Source organism: Rhincodon typus, chromosome 12 (assembly GCF_021869965.1).
Source record: "Rhincodon typus isolate 14 chromosome 12, sRhiTyp1.1, whole genome shotgun sequence".
Classification (NCBI taxonomy): Eukaryota; Metazoa; Chordata; class Chondrichthyes; order Orectolobiformes; family Rhincodontidae; genus Rhincodon; species Rhincodon typus.
Genome location: NC_063343.1, coordinates 58,396,678 through 58,414,052, shown reverse-complemented (window position 1 = coordinate 58,414,052; position 17,375 = coordinate 58,396,678). Strand labels below are relative to the sequence as shown.

Sequence of the window (17,375 nt, the reverse complement as noted above, 5' to 3'; positions counted from 1 at the left end):
GCTCCTATGATGCTGCTTGGCCTGCTGTGTTCATCCAGCTCTACACCTTGTTATCCCATATAAACAACCCTGCCTTCTGCTTCATCAATCATCTTTGTCACTTCCTCTGTCCTCCATCTTACTTACACCCTTCCTCTCCAAATCTTCCAGTTTCTCATTCTGGTTTTAATTGCAAGTTGGTTGATTTTGACTTTATTTGAGTAACATGATTGGATTTTGAAGATCTTCCATTACTTGTGCAATATTTTAAATGCTGTCATGAAACAAATGGGTAGAGAAGGAATTTATCCACTTGATTAAAACTTGTTATTTTAAATCCGTCTCTTTTGAGAAAGACAGATTGGCAAGAAAGTAGAGTGAAGCCCCCTCTGACTGGCTTATTGCCCTCGAAGGTGGAGGTTATTTATGAAGTGCATTGGGCTATATTAATTTCTCCAGCTGCGAAAGAGCAAATGCTTGAGATTGGGAGCAAGGGAGATGGAACAGGTGTGCCTACTCTTTATCGTTACATATAAATCTGAGTCGTACAGCATGGAAACAAATCCTTCAGTCCAACCAGTCCCTGCTGAACATTATCCCACACTAAACTAGTCTGACCTGCCTGCTCCGGGCCCATATCCCTCCAAACCTTTCTTATTCATGTTCTTATCCAAGTGTCTTTTAAAGGTTGTAACTGTGCCCACATCCAGCACTTCCTTAGGAAGTTCATTCCACATGCGAATCTTCCTCTGCGTCAAAACACAAAAGTCCCTCGTCTTTTTTAAATCTCTCTTTTGTCATCTTTTAAAAATGTGCCGAAAAGTCTTGAAATCCCCCATCTTAGGGAAACTGACGCTACTGTTAACCCTCTCTTTACCCCTTAGATTTTAGAAGTTTCTAAGGGGACCCGTGAACCTTTGACACTCCAGTAGAAGAGTCGCAGCCAATCCAGCCTTTCTTTTTAACTCAGACCTTCCATACCCAGCAATACCCTGAGATTAAGACCAGAGATTTTGTAAAAAATCATGATTAGAATATTCCAACTATATGCTTAGAAGCAACCTTGTGTCTACCTCTGTGCCTGCAGAATGAATAACCAGCTGGTGTTTTGCCAAGTCAGTACTATGTTCTGAATTGGAGAAGATTTACTTTTATTTGGGCTCCTATCAGGTAGTAACATTACTTTTTGTATTTGTGTTGTCATGTAGGATATTTGGACATGCACAGAAGCAGGATAACAATTCATCAATATCATGAATTGTCAACCAAAAGGACTGCGGATGCTGTAAATCAGGAACAAAAACAAAGTTGCTGGAAAAGCTCAGCAGGTCTGGCAGCATCTGTGGAGGAGAAAACAGAGCTAACGTTTCGGGTCCGTTTCTGAGGAAGGGTCACCGGACCCGAAACGTTAACTCTGTTTTCTCCTCCACAGATGCTGCCAGATCTGCTGAGCTTTTGCAGCAACTTTGTTTTTGTTCATGAATTATCAATCCCATTTAAACATAAAGCCACATCGCACAAAGAAAGCTTTAATTCCTAGATACTAGAATTTAAATTGGCAAGGCAATAAACACAAATTAGCAAAAAGCTTTTTGGAAAATAACATTCTTCTAAACACACACAGCCAATCACCCTGAATACACCTTCCACACAGTGCTGAGATCATATCAAATTGTGTGATAGAAATATCACACATCTGCAAAACTGGAATACTTTAATCAGGCGCTTACTACGTTTTTTAAAAAGAAATCTGTTTCTGGTCTTAATCTCAGATTAAATGACTATTGATCATGCTTATTGTAAAAGCATTTGCAATATTTTTCACTATATAGCTCCTGAAAGTATGCAGCTGTAACATAGAGGTACCATATTTGTAAGTAATTATCTCACTAATTTCAACTTTTTGTAGTTCTTTGTCTTCCACTGTTCACAAGTTTGCAACACTCTTCTTTGCAGCTTCTCCCTTTCCCAGTTGTTCCTGTGACCCAGACCTAGAGTTCTTGACTTCCCCTCCTGGCACTGGGGGAAAAAGCTGCTCCCAGCACTAGGTCCCCTCCTGGCCTAGGCAAAATGGTTGCTTGGTCCTGGCCACTTCCTTTGCCTCCCTCACTCCCAGACCTTGCCCTCTCTCTATTCTGGCTAAAATCTAAGACTCCTATTGCGTGTTACTGTTCCATTGGGTTAAAATAGAGTAAGGGCAGAAAGTAACATTGAATACTTCAGTGCATGCTATGCTGTTGCATGTTTGGAAGAGTGTGATAATGTGGAAACCAGCAATGTCTGTCATAAATGAACAGATGGATTGCTGTTGTTGCCTTTCTCCTCTTAATGTTGCATCAGTTACTGAATAGCGTGTGGGATGGAAGGGAAGAAATTAGACAAAATTGAGATCAAGTATGATAGCATATTTTGAATCACTGCAGACTTTAATTGTGTGCAAACTTTTCTTCCAGGTTGTATCAGTCTGTGAAGATTTTGTATTCTTTTGGAATCTTCATTACCTACGCTGTCCAGTTCTTCGTTGCAGCAGAGATAATTGTCCCAGTTTTCGTAGCCAAGGTCCCAGAGTGCTGGGAGTTGTGGGTTAACTTAGCTGTTCGAACTGTTCTAGTAATAATTACCTGTAAGTAAATTTCTTTTTTGTTGGAGGGCCAAGTTTCCAAAACTTTTCAGCTGTTCTTTTCAGCTTTCGTTTGCGTAATCCATGGCAATAAAACAGAAGCAGCCTTTGATATTTCGTTTCCGTGCAGTGGAAAGTATGGAGTTGTATCCTGAGCATATCTTGTGCCAAAGTAGTAATATACTACTGCAGGTACTGGAAATATGAAATTAAATTATTAGATCTACTCAGTAGTAGGCAGCTTTGGTGAAGAGCGAAAATAAGAATGTTTGTTTGTGTCAGTGCTCAATATACCAGATGTTAAACAAATACAAAATTAGGAAAAGTGGCCATGGCGGTTTAGAACACAAGCAAAGGCATGTGCTAGAGTGGAAGGGCAAACTGATTTAATGACAGAAAGAATGATGGTGCAAGGCAAGACGGGATAGTAATGCGGTAAGTTTACTCTTTGAATCATAGAACTTTACAGTACAGAAGGAGACCATTTGACCCATCGTGTCTGCATCAGCACCTGAAGGAGCTGCCCAGTTAGTCCTATTCTCCAGCCCTGAGTCCATAGCCCTCTAAATGCATCACTTTCAGATATATATCCTGCTCTCTTTTGAACCATCCTATGGAATCTGCCTCCACTTATCCCAGACAAATTGTAGTAACTGAGTAAGAACATTTATCCTCCTCTCACTCCGAGCTGTCAGTCATAAAATTGTGACCAAAAACAAAGTTGCGGATCTGGTGACCCGAAACGTTAATTCTGTTTTTTCCTTCACAGATGCTGCCAGACCTGCTGAGCTTTTCCAGCAACTTTGTTTTTGTTCCTGATTTACAGCATCAGCAGTTCTTTTGGTTTTTATAAAATTGTGACCCCTAGTTAGTGACCCACCAAGTGGGAATAGAGTATCCTCCTTTACCCTGTCAAAATTGTTCATAGTTTTGAACATCTCCAATAAGGTCACCTCTTAATTTTCTCTGCTCTAAGGAGAATAAGGCCAATTTCTCTAATCTTGAATCTAAAATCCCACATTCCTGTTATCATTCTAGTAAATCTCTTTTTGAACACTCTCCATCCTTAAATAAGGTGCCTAGAACTGAGCACATTACTCCAAATGTGTTCTGACCAGTGATTTGTCCAAGTGTAGTACCACTTTCTTGCTTTTATATCTGAATCTATAAGTCCAAGGATCTTTCAAGCTGCCTTAACTGTTTCAACTTACTTGGCCACCTTCAGAGAATCCTGCACATGAATCCCAAGATCGCTGTGCACCTGTACTCCCCTCACAGTTGCACCATTGAACCTGTATTATCTGTGTTTCTTCTACCCCAAAATGCATTACTTCAGTTCTCTGAATTGAAATTCATCTGCCAGGTGTCTGTCCATTTGGCCAACTTGTGAATGTCCCTCTGAAGACCCTCAACATTTTCACAATTCATAATTCTCCATAGCTTAGTATCATGTACAAATTTTGAGATTTTGCCTTCAACACCCGTCTCCAAATTATTTATAGAACTCAGAAAAAGCATAGGTCCTAGCATGGATCCCTAGGGAATGCCACTTTCAACTTGTCTCCAGCCTGAGAAACGTCCATCTATGCCAATCCTGTTTCCTGTCTTTTAGCCAACTTCTACTCCGTGCTGCCAAGGACCCAGCAATCCCAAACATTTGTAATTTTCTAACTCCAACCTGCCATGTGGCACTGTATTAAAACAGGGATTTTGGACAAGATGTAAACAGGAAACGCAGAATCTTTACCAACAACTGTTCCCTAATATAGTAGGAACTGTGGTCATAATGTGAATTTGTTGGACTGAACTCGTGTGATTAGGTACTAGTGCTAACTTGGGATTTTGGTGCAGCGGGGCTAGAAGGTGTGGTTTTTGCATATTTTTCAGCATCTTGCTAGTGACAGTTCATGGCTTTTATTTGGTGAGCACGTAGAGTCATAGTCATACAGCATGGCAACAGACCCTTCAGTCCAACCAGTCCATGCTGAACATAATCCCAAACTAAACTAGTCCCACCTGCCTGCTCCTGGTCCATATCCCTCCAAACATTTCCTAGTCATATATCCATCCAAATATCTTTTAAATGTAATTGTACCCGCATCCACCTCTTCCTCAGAGAATTCATTCCACACACGAACAACCCTCTGTGTAAAAAATATGCCCTCTTATGTTAATCTCTCCTCTTACCTTTAATGTGCCCACTAGTCTTGAAATTCCCTATCTTAGGGAAAAGACCACTACCATTAACTCTATCTGTACCTCTCAGGTCACTTCTGAGCCTCCTACTCTCCAGTGAGAGAAGTCCCAGCCTATCCAGCCTTTCTTGATAACCCAAACCCTCTATACTGGCAACATTCTGGTAAATGTCTCCTGAACCCTCTCCAGCTTGATAATATCCTTACTATAACTGGGACGAGAACTAGATACAATATTCCAGAAGTATACTCCCCAACGTCCTGTACAACCTCCACATAATGTCCCAATTCCTATACTGAAAGGACTGAGCAATGAAGGCAAGCGTGCCAAAATTCTTTTTAACCATCCTGTCTGTATGTGATGCAAACTTCAAAGAATTATGTACCTACACTCCTAGGTCCTTCTGTTCCACAACACTACCCAAGGCCCTACCATTAATTGTACAAGCCCTACACAGAAGAGACCCCAATGATCTAAGAACTGAAAACCTTGCCACCTACACCAGTTCCTCAGCCATGCATTCATCTGGCCTATCTTTCTATTTCAGTCCTCACTGGCGCTTGGCACTGGGAGTAATCCAGAAATCACTACTCTTGAGGTCCTGCTTTTTAGTTTCTTACCTGACTCCCTATATTCATTTCACAGGACCCCATCCCTTTGTGCACATTGTCTACCTATGTCATTTGTACCAATGACCTCTGGCTGTTCACCCTCCCCCTTCAGAACGTTCTGCAATCCGCTCGGAGACACCCTTGACCCTGGCACCCAGGAGGCAACATACCATCCTGCTGTCTCCTCTGTGGCCACAGAATCTCTGTCCCCCTCACAATTGAGTTTCCTATTAGTATCACTTTGTCTTTCTGGACCCTTTCCCTCTGAGCCTCAGCCAGTCACAGTGCCACTGATCTGACTGCGGCTGCTAGCCCCTGAAAGGTCATCCCCCTTCCCCCAAAAAAGTGATATACCTGTTTATTGAGGGGAATGGCTGCAGGGGAACCCTGCACTATCTCTTTCCCACCCCGGCCCCGCCCTTTACCTTTTCTGGTGATCACCCAGCTACGTGCACCCTGTACCTTAGGAGCCACCACTTCACTCTAGCTCTTACCAATGACGTTCTCTGCGCCCCAAATGATCCTGAGTGCATCCAGCTCCAGCTCCAGCTCCAGCTCCAGCTCCATTTCCTTAACGCGGTCTGTCAGGAGCTGCAGCCAGGTACACTTCTCAGGTGTAGCCACCAGGGACACTGGAAGTCTCCCTGATCTCCCACATCCTGCAAGAGGAGCATGCCACTGACCTCTCTGCCGTCCCTACTGCTTTCAATCTCTACAGAAACAAAGTAGAGTTAAAGAGCCCCTACCTGTTCCTCTTATCCTTACCTACCATCCCACTAGCATCCAGAAAATCATCAGATGTCATTTCCTCCACCACCAGTAAGATGCCACCACCAGACACATATTCCCCTCCCCTCCCTTGTCCACCTTCCATAGGGACTGTTCCCTCCGGGACACCCTGGTCCACACATCCTTCACCCCCCAACACGCACACGCACACACCCCTACGGCACCGTCCCATGGAACCAGCAAAGGCGAAACACCTGCCCACGTACCGTCCCCCTTCCCCAGTACCCAAGGGCCAAAACATACCTTCACCTGTACTTCCCTGAATCTAGGCTACTGCATTCGCTGCTCACAATGTGGCCTCCTCTACAGTGGGGAAACTAAGCGTAGACTGGGTGACCGCTTTGCAGAACATCTATGTTCTGCTTGCAATAAAGACCCTGAACTACCTGTTGCCTGCCACATTAATGCACTACCCTGTTCCCTGGCCAACATTTCTGTCTCTGGCTTGCTGCAGTGTTCCAGCGAAGCTCAACGCAAGCTGGAAGAACAGCACCTCGTTTTCCGCTTGGGAACCCTGCAGCCTTCCGGAATCCATATAGAGTTCAATAATTTTAAGGCCTAAACTCTCTCATGTTCTAGCCCCCTATCCACACACCAGGCCTTGTCACCACATAGCCTGCCATTACACACCACCTGTCGTTAATCACTAATAGTCCCCATTAACAACTATTCACCCTCCCAGCCGGCTTGTTATCAACTGTTTGTCTGCCCAGCTGCTGTTCTCTCTCTTTAGGCTCTGTCTTATCGTTTACTCCTCACCCATCCCCCTCCCCCTTTTTTCTGCATGTAAACTGACGTTTTCCCAGCCACCATCAGTTCTGAGGAAGGGTCACTGGACCAGAAACGTTAATTCTGTTTTTTCCTTCACAGATGCTGCCAGACCTGCTGAGCTTTTCCAGCAGTTTTGTTTTTATACCTGTACTCTGCTCGGCCTCCTCACACAAAAATCTCTCAAGCAAAGGCCTCAGCACTTCCACTCTAACACTGACCCACTTTTTTAATTGCTGCTCCCTTGCACGCCTTTACCCTGCTAGTCATCCTCAGTCTTTTTGATTGGAGGAGGAGGGAAGATGGTGTCACACCTTGACACCAGGTTCGCTGTGACCTGTACAGTCATGATGACTGAGGCGATGTATCCTAGAATTCTGCTCTGATGACTCTGTCGCCCTTTGATTCTGGCTGGTAGCTCTCTGGGCAGGATTTGCTTTTACAGAAAAGTAAATGTCCAGTTACAAGTCATTTGACTGTAAAATTGCTGCCAAACAGCTGTGTTCCCCTTGGTGGTTCCCCACCTGACCAACTTTTGTTTAGCTGGGATTGGGTGTAGAATGTTGGCTGTACTTTAGCCCTTCACCTTGTTTGCATTAATTTTCATTCTGTAAACTTCATGACTCCATTCAATCCCATGGTATCTGTAGACATTCTGTTGTAATAACTTCTAGGACCTCTGTCCCTATAGAAATACAAGGGGATAACAATCATGCTTTTATACATACCTAGATCTGTAGTACTGTCAGTAGTTCAGGGCAACAGTTCTTTGGAAGGCTAAATTTATCTTGGAGGGAGTGCAGTGTAGACTTTGCCACTTGAGTTTTAATGGTTAAATTACAGAGAGATTACACAAGTCGGCCTGTGTGGTTGGTTTTGAGGCAGGAAGGTGTGGTTGGGTGCTGTGCAGGAAGATATGGTCTAGACTTTCTGGAATGAAGATACAAAATGCTTCTAGACATGCAGGATGTCAGAAAGTTTGGAGCTCTTCAACAGTCAACAGTTGGTGCTAGGCAGCATCCTGTGAATTGCTTGTTAAGAATCCTTATGGTTTATTGTCAAAGTTGGTTTGATAAAGCTCAAATGAAATGCATTGGGATGTTTTGCTACATCATAGGCTCTGCCTGACCCCATGTTATTAAATCACTAGCTAGTATTTCTCATGTTGAAGTTTGTATGCAAAGTTAGACTATTACTACTTTCAAACACCTTGATTCAGTTTTAGATTATAGAAAGTCTGAATTATTCTCTGTACACGGTACAACTTTTGTAAGTGTTACTTGGATACGCTTCATCCTAGCTGTAATACAGTAGCTTTTGGCTATCATTGTCATTCTTAGTTGATTAATTTTTACTATGTCCTGCCAAGCACACTATAGTGAACTTTTAATGACCTAGAAAGCAATCAACTGTGCACCAGATCTGTCTCTGGCATATCACTGCAATTACGATGTTAATGGGGCTCAGCATTACACATAGATTGAGAGGGTTATAAAAACTTGACCTGACTACTTAGGCTCATTGGGAATTCATAAACAAAATGTCTGACTTCGAGTTTTCAAGCATACCGGCATTGCTGACAAGATGGTCCTTGTAACTATTGGTACAAGTTTTTAGGTTGGGCCATTTTTATTTTTTTTCTTAATTCACTCATGATGCATGGGTGTTGCTGTCTGGGCTAACGTTTTATTGCCCATCCCTAATTGTGCTTGAAGGTGGTGATCTGTTGCCTTTGGTCGCTGCATTAATCAGTTGGAGTGTGTTGGGAGTGTTCGGGATGAAGCAGGAATAAATTGGCCGCAAAGTATATGCCATCTCAATTCTACCAAATGCCTTATTTTGATGTGATATGTTGAGCCCATTAATAAGGTATACCTCATTTCTCCCTCTGCCTGAAAAGCAGCAATTTTCATACTAGATTCCTGTGGAATGTTTCATCAGATTGTGATGGAGTTGTACTATGTACCTTGACGAGGGATTCTGATTTAATGCAGAATTTATACTGCAGAGGGAGTTGGTACATAGCTCATAACAACTGTGTTCTAAATTGCTTCATCTACTTAAAATGTCTGTGCAATACTCTTTCAAAATGCATACTTACAGTCCCAACAGTGGTACTGTCTATATAGAGCTTTTGCTTGGTAAACTTTTTGAAGCCACTGTTTCTACCTTGTATTTAAGAAAAAAGCAAATAAGGTCCATTTTTGAAGATAACACAGTGTGGAGCTGGAGGAACACAGCAGGCCAGGCAGCATCAGAGGAGCAGGAAAGCTGACGTTTCGGGTTGGGACCCGTCTTCAGAAAATGAAGGATCCCGACCCGAAATAACAGCTTTGCTGCTCTTCTGATGCTGCCTGGTCTGCTGTGTTCCTCCAGCTCCACACTCTTATCTCTGACTCCAGCATCAGCAGTTCTTACTATCTCTAAGGTCCATTTTTAGCTCTTTCTTCAACTTTTTTTGAATAGTTGTAATGTGGTTTCAACCTATACAAAATAAAATGGATTGCATGCACCAAGTTAGTCTTTCATTTGTAAAATGAAAGCTCATTAATTAGCTGAAATTGTAATTTATCTCTTTACTGTTTGGATGTGCTGTCTCACTTGTCATAAATTAGGGGCATATTGGATTATTGGTCATTGGTATACAAGGTAGTGTTCAAAATATACAGGGTAGCAGGTAAATTTGCCTGTAGAAGTCACCACCCCAAAAAAAAACACTGGAAAATTCAATCACCTGAGACAACCAAAGAGAGGAATGTCTCTTCCATAAATGGAAGTGGTTGGCTCTCAACTGCCCTCTGAAACAGCCAAGCAAGCCACTCAGTAGTAGCAATTGCGACTAAGTCTCAAAGAAATGAAACTGGACAGACCACCCGGCACTGGAACGTTCAATGGCAAAACCAGTTGACCCTGCAAAGTCCTTCTTAGTGACATCTGGTGACTAGTGCCAAAATTGGGAGAGTTGTCTCACGGGTTAGTTAAGCAATAACCTGACATTCTGTCAGGTATTATTCCATAAGTATGACTGTGTCCCAGACACCATCGTCACCATCCCTAGATATGTCCTGTTGCACCGGCAAGGCAGACCCAGCAGAGGTGGTGGCACAGTGTAATGCAGTTGGAAGGGAGTTGCCCTGGAAGTCCTCAACATTGGTTCTGGACTTCACAAAGCCTCATGGGTTCAGGTTAAATATGGAAAAGGAAACCTGATAACCATGTACTGTCCTCCATGGACTGATGAATCAGTACTCCTCAATGTTGAACAACACTTGGATGAAGTACTGAGTGGTGGCAAGGGTGCAAAATGTACTTAGTGGAGGTTTTTTGATGTTCACCACCAAGAATGGCTTGGCAGCAGCACTACTGATTGAGCTGATCGGGTTGGTAAAAGTTATCAGTGCTAGGTAGGGTCTGCGACAGGTAGTGAGGGAACCAACAAGCAGGAAAAACATACTTGACCTTATTACCAATCTGCCATCTGCAGATGCGTTTATCCATGACAGAATTGGTAAGAGTGACCATCACACAGTGCTTGTGGAGATAAAGTCCTGCCTTCATGCTGAAAATAACCTCCATTATGTTGTGTGGCACTATGACCGTGCTAAATGGGACAGACTTTGAACAGATCTAGCAACTCAAGACTTGGGCATCCATGAGGCACTGTGAGCCATTATCAGCAGAATTCTATTAAAGCATAGTTTGCAAGCTCATGGCCTGTCATATTCCCCCATTCAACTATTATCATTAAGCCAGGGGACTAATGCTGGTTTAATACAGAGTGTAAGAGGGCATGCCAGAAGCAGCACAAGGCATATCTAAAAATGATGCCAACCTGTTGAAGCTACAATACAGGATTATTTGCAAGCAAAACAGTATACGCAGCAAATAATGGACCAAGCTAAGCGATCCCACAATCAACAGATCAGATCTAAGCTCTGCAGTTCTCCTACATCCAGTCATGAATGATAGTGGACAATTAAACAACTCTGGAGAGGAAGGCTCCAAAAGTACCTCCATCTTCAATGATCATCAGTGCATATGTCAGTGCAAAAGCTAAGGCTGAAGCATTCGCAGCAACCTTAAGCCAGAAGTGCTAAGTGGATGATCCAAATCAGTCTCCTCCAGTGGTCCCCAGCATTGCAGGTAGCAGTCTTCAGTCAATTTGAATCAATCCATGTTATTCAAGAAATGGTTCAAGGCACTGGATGCTGCAAAGTCTATGGGCCCTGACAATATTCTGGCAATAGTACTGAAGACTTGTGCTCAAGACCTTGCTGCTCCTCTAGCCAAGCTCTTCCAATACAATTACAACACTGGCATCTACCCGACACTAAAAAATTGCCCAGGTATGTCCTGTACACAAAGCAGGACGAATCCAACCTGGGCAGTTAGTGCCCTATCAGCCCACTTGATCATCTGTAAATTAAGGAGGATGTCATCAACAGAGCTATCAAGCGGCGCATGCTCAGTGATGCCCAGTTTGGATTCTGCCAGAGACACTCAGCTCCTGACCTCATGACAGCCTTGCTTCAAGCTTGTTCAAAAGAGCTGAATTCCAGAGGTAAGGTGAGAGTCACAATCCTTGTTATCAGGATTAACCCCTATTGCATTTGACAGGATGGCATCAAGGTGCCCTAGCAAAGCTGGAATCAGGTGGGTATTGGGGTAAAATTGGTTGGAGTCATACCTGGGACATCAAAAGATGGTTGTGGTTTTTGGAGGTCGGTCATCTCCGTTCCATGTCATTTCTGCAGAGTTTCCTCGGGAGCTACCTAGGTCCAACCATCTTTGACTGCTTCGGTGATCTTCCCTCCTGCTTAGGGTTAGAAGTGGGAATGTTTGCCGATTATTTCACAATGTTCAGCACCGAACATGCCTCCTCAGGTACTGAAGCAGTCTATACTCAAATGCAGCAAGATCTAATCCGTATCCATGCTTGGGCTGACAAGTGTGAAACAAATGCCAGGCAATGACTATCTCCGATACGAGACAACCCCTTCAATGGTGTTACATTTACTGAATACCCACTATCAACACTGTTGGGGTTACCATTGACCAGCGACTCAACTGGACTTGCCACATAAACACAGTGGCTGCAAGAGCAGGTCAGAGGCTAGGAACACTGGTGAGCAACTCTCCTCCTGACTTCCTAAAGTCTGTCCACCATCTACAAGGCACCAGTCAGGAGTGTGATGAAATACTCCCCACTTGCCTGGATGAATGCAGCTCCAACACCCAAAGCTTGACACCATTGAGGACAGAACAGCATATTTAATTGGCACTGCATCCAGAAGCACCCACTCTCCTCTACGGACACTCAGCAGCAGTATGTATTATTTGGCAGATGCACTGCAGAGATTCACCAAAGATCCTTAGCACCTTCCAAACCCATGACCACTTCCATCTAGAAGGACGAGGGCAGCAGATACATGGGAACACCACCTGCAATTTCTCTTCCAAGCCACTCCCCATCCTGATTTGGATATATTACTGCCATTTCTTCACTGTTGCTGGGTCAAAATTCTGGAATTCCCTTCCTAATGGCTGTATGGGTCACCTTACAACCTGTGGACTGTGGTGGATGAAGGCAACTGACCATCTTCTCAAGGATAACTGGGACAAGCAATAAAATGCTGCCCGGCCAGCAATGCCCATGTCCCATAAGTGAATAACATTTTTTAAAAAAAAAGGTGACAGTGACAGATTCTGCGAACTTCTCCTCTAATCACATGCTGTTTTTCTCATGCTTGAAGCTGTTAAGCTGTGGTAAGAAAAAGCCTGTGGAGGAGAAGGGAGCAGTGGAAGATTAGTAAGTGAGGATCTGAGCTGCAAGAGTGAGTGTTTGCATGGAAGAGAAGCTAGGGGCAATCAAAGAGAATCGGAGGTAGAAATATCCTTGGTCTTAAGAGCCATTTCCTTTGATCTCCCTTCATAACCCATGTTCCACTTATCCCTAAGCTCCACTGCCTTTAATCTATTTTTACATCCCGCATTCCATTTATCATGTCTAATCTTCCCCCACAATTTCTACATTAGTGAGTCTTTGTATTAGCAGAATTGGAAGCTTGCTTCTTAAATTTTAAACTTAAGTTACCCATGGAGTTTTGATCCATCCTTATTATTCACTTTAAAGGTATCAGTTAATTTGAAGATGGTTGATTTGATATCCCATTTCTTGCTTTTGGCACGTTCGTCTGAATGATCCCATTATTTTAGACGTTTTCCTATTCTGGCCTAGCCAGAAACATGAACATGATCTCACTGTGGAAGATGCATGTAGGGCAATGGCTGTTTGTGTGTAGAATTGTTTGCCAGGTATTTTTGGTGGGCAAATGTTGCTAACATGTTGTTGTTCCAATTTAAATACAGTGGTACCTAGAAAATGTTTTTTGTTGTTTTAACATCACTTTGGCATTCAGATTAATAAATTCTTCTTATTTTGTGTATTTGAGTATCCAAATATGTCATTGTCACCATAACTATGGAAAGTAATGTTCGTCACTTAATAAGGAAACCTCTGAAGATTGAAAAGGAGCTCCGAGAAAATCTGAAAAACATTCTGTTAGGAGCTCGTGTGAAAATAATTTGACCCCATACAAGGACCACCAAAAAGAGCAAGCAAAGGCAAATCCCTGTGCAGTGATTCTTTTGTTGTTTAAAGGGGTATGAGATAGAAAATTTAAGTTGTTTTAAGGCTAGATAGAATAGTGATAGAAGTTTCTTAATGCAAAGATTCATTGGAGCTTCAAGTACATTGGCACAGTAATTGAGATCGAAGCAAGTTCTTCAAATATTTATTCCACCTGTTTCTTTTCTGAAGAGGGCTTAAACAGAGTAACAGAGCTGTACAACATGGAAACAGACCCTTTGATCTGACTCATCTATGCTGACTAAATATCCTAAATTAATCTAGTCCCATTAGCCAGCATTTGACCCATATCCCTCTAAACCCTTCCTATTCATACGTATACAGGTACCTTTTAAATGTTGTAATTGTACCAGCCTCCCCCACTTCCTCTGACAGCTCATTCCATACATGCACCACCCTCTCTGTGGGAAAGTTACTCCTTAGGTCCCTTTTAAATCTTTCCTCTTTCACCTTAAACCTATGCCTTCTAGCTATGAACTTAGGATGAAAAGCCAATCTATGCCCCTCATGATTTTATAAACATCTATAACGTCACCCCTCAGCCTCTAGTGCACCAGGGAAAATATCCCCAATCTATTCAGCCCCTCCCTATAGGTCAAATCCTCCAACCCTGGCAACATTCTTGTAAATCTTTTCTGAACCCTTTCGAGTTTTACAACATCCACCCTATTGCAAGGAGAGCAAAAGTGGCCTAACATGTTCTGTACAGCTGCAACATGATCTCCCAACTCATCTGCTCAGTGCACTGACCAATAAAGGCATGATACGCTGCTATGAGTAGTAGTATTAATCTAGTTTGTTCTCACACATAATGTACCAAATTGCCTGCCTTGCTGTAATTTCTTAATATTTCTACATTTGATGATTTAGAATGTTGACATCAAATGGTTTTGTTGTTTTCTCTAACCATCTATAGAGATAGAATAGTGAATGATACAGTGGGATAACACTTGAAGTACTTTCGTCCACATCTCACTCCATATTGTCTGGGAGCAGCATGGCATTGAGCTGATAACAAAAATCAAATGCACACCAGGCCATTGTCCTGAACTTGCTGTATGGTGCAGAACTCTGGGTATGCTATTAAAGGTCTGGAACACTACCAAAGAAATCCTGACCTCCATTATGAGGGCCCCAATGACGAGATCACCAATAATGAGGTTCTTTGTTATGCTGCCCTCCAACTTGGATGAGAAGGCCATTTCTCCTGCATAGTGACTGCAGAATCTGTAACCAGATCCTCTATCACAGAGACTCTCAGAAAATGACGTCAGGGTTGTCAGTACAAATGATAAAGGGACACCTTCAAGAAGAGTCTTAAATACATCTGTAATGTTGGCCACACTGTGTGAATCCATATACTGACGTGGATTGAGCATTAGTTAACAGAAAGAAAATAGGTTAGGAAGAAATGTGGTGTTCTCCACCTGACAGGCTGAGATTAATGAAGTATTCAAAGTATCAATGCTTGGGCTCCATCTGTTCCCAATGTACATCATTTGGATGTGGGGCCAAATGTAGAATTTCCAAGTTTACGGATGATACAACTAGGTTGGAATGTGTTGAGGTTCATGCCAACAGCCTTCAAGTATTTGAATAGGCTGAGTGAATAGTCAAGAAAATGGCCATACGGAGTAAATGCCCAAGTATGAGGTTATCCACTTTGGTAGGAATAACGGGCAGAATTTTCTTAAAATGGCGAGAAATTAGGAAATGTTCATGTTCATTCTGGTTGTCCTTGTTCATAAATCTTGAAGGCTAACATACAGGTACATCAAACAATTAGGAAAGCAAATGTCATGTTGGCCTTTACTGCGAGAGGATTCAACTAGAGGAGTAAATATGGAACAAAAACAAAGTTGCTGGAAAAGTTCAGGTCTGGCAGCATCTGTGGAGGAGAAAACAGAGTTAACGTTTTGGGTCCGGTGACCCTTCCTCAGAGGAGTAAATATATTTTGTTTCAGTTCTCTGGAGCCTTTTTTAATGAGATTTTACCTATGATGTGTGCAGTTTTGGTCCTCTTTCCTAATGAAGGACTGACTTTCCATTCGAGTGCAGCAAAGGTTCATCAGACTGATTGCTGGAAAGGCAGGACTGTCCTTGGACAGATTGTAGAAACTAGGCCTGTATTCTGTAGTATTTAGAAGTGCCATGACCAAGGATCATAACCCCGGATCACAAACATATTGAACTTTTAATTGCAGTAATATTTATTTTAAGAGGTCTGTTACATCCAAAAAAGGACCTGTGGATGTAATTTCAGTGGCTGCCTAGAAAGAGATCCCTGAATATCACACCTGATAAGATGTCAAGGAACTTTCAAAGGGATGGACTTGAGTTCAGTTTGTAATGGATTTCTGTCTCTCATCTCCTGGGACCCTTCTGAGACTGTGAACGTAACCAGAAAAGACAGCAGTCTAGACCTAATACGAGACAACAAGGTGCAGGGCTGGATGAACACAGCAGGCCAAGCAGCATCATAGGAGCAGAGAGGCTGACGTTTCGGGCCTAGACCCTTCATCAGAAAAGGGGGAGGGGAAGGAGGTTTTGAAATAAATAGGGAGAGAGTGGGAGGCGGATAGAAGAGGGATAGAGGAGAGGATAGGTGGAGAGGAAACAAACAGGTCGAAGAGGCGGGGATGGGGCCAGGAAAGGTGAGTGTAGGTAGGGAGTTAGGAAGGGGATAGGTCAGTCCAGGGAGGACGGACAGGTCAAGGGGGCGGGATGAGGTTGGTCGGTAGGAGATGGAGGTGCGGCTTGAGGTGGGAGGAGGGGATAGGTGGGAGGAAGAACAGGTTAGGGAGGCGGGGACGAGCTGGACTGGTTTTGGGATGCGGTAGGGGGAGGGGAGATTTTGAAACTTGTGAAATCCACATTGATACCATTGGGCTGCAGGGTTCCCAAGCGGAATATGAGTTGCTGTTCCTGCAACCTTCGGGTGGCATCGTTGTGGCACTGCAGGAGGCCCAGGATGGACATGTCGTCTGAGGAATGGGAGGGGGAGTTGAAATGGTTCGCGACTGGGAGGTGCAGTTGTTTATTGCGAACCGAGCGTAGGTGTTCTGCAAAGCGGTCCCCGAGCCTCCGCTTGGTTTCCCCGATGTAGAGGAAGCCACACCGGGTACAGCGGATGCAGTATACCACATTGGCAGATGTGCAGGTGAACATCTGCTTGATGTGGAAAGTCTTCTTGGGGCCTGGGATGGGGGTGAGGGAGGAGGTATGGGGGCAGGTGTAGCACTTCCTGCGGTTGCAGGGAAAAGTGCCGGGTGTGGTGGAGCTGGAGGGGAGTGTGGAGCGGACAAGGGAGTCACGGAGAGAGTTGTCCCTCCGGAAAGCAGATAAAGGTGGGGAGGGAAAGATGTCTTTGGTGGTGGGGTCGGATTGCAGATGGCGGAAGTGTCGGAGGATGATGCGTTGGATCCGGAGGTTGGTGGGGTGGTACGTGAGGACGAGGGGGATTCTTTTTTGGTTTTTATTGCGTGGACGGGGTGTGAGGGATGAGGTGCGGGAGATGTGGGAGACACGGTTGAGGGCGTTCTCGACCACCGAGGAGGGGAAGTTACGGTCCTTGAAAAACGAGGACAACTGAGATGTACGGGAGTGGAATGCCTCATCCTGGGAGCAGATGCGGCGGAGGCGAAGGAATTGGGAATAGGGGATAGCATTTTTGCAGGAAGGTGGGTGGGAGGAGGAGTATTCTAGGTAGCTGTGGGTGCAGGAAGGTGGGTGGGAGGAGGAGTTGCAGGAAGGTGGGTGGGAG

The 17,375-nt window shown here is 43.8% G+C and overlaps 1 protein-coding gene across 9 annotated transcripts in view; it reads left to right on the top strand.

The window, feature by feature from the left end:
• slc36a1 (solute carrier family 36 member 1) overlaps positions 1–17,375 on the top strand; it is a 61,696-nt gene that overhangs the window by 23,404 nt on the left and 20,917 nt on the right. For 5 of the 9 annotated variants that reach the window (XR_002260278.2, XR_007263374.1, XM_020527207.2 and 2 more), the window contains exon 9: positions 2,433–2,602. The exons of 2 other annotated variants lie outside the window; for them this stretch is intronic. Coding sequence is in view for 3 of the 7 variants with exons in the window: in XM_020527207.2 (XP_020382796.2) it covers positions 2,433–2,602 (170 nt within the window). In the remaining 4 variants the exon portion in view is untranslated. Of the gene's footprint in view, positions 1–331; positions 487–2,432; positions 2,603–17,375 lie in introns of those variants that run through there. 2 more of the 9 variants (XR_007263375.1, XR_007263376.1) reach the window with 2 other exon arrangements.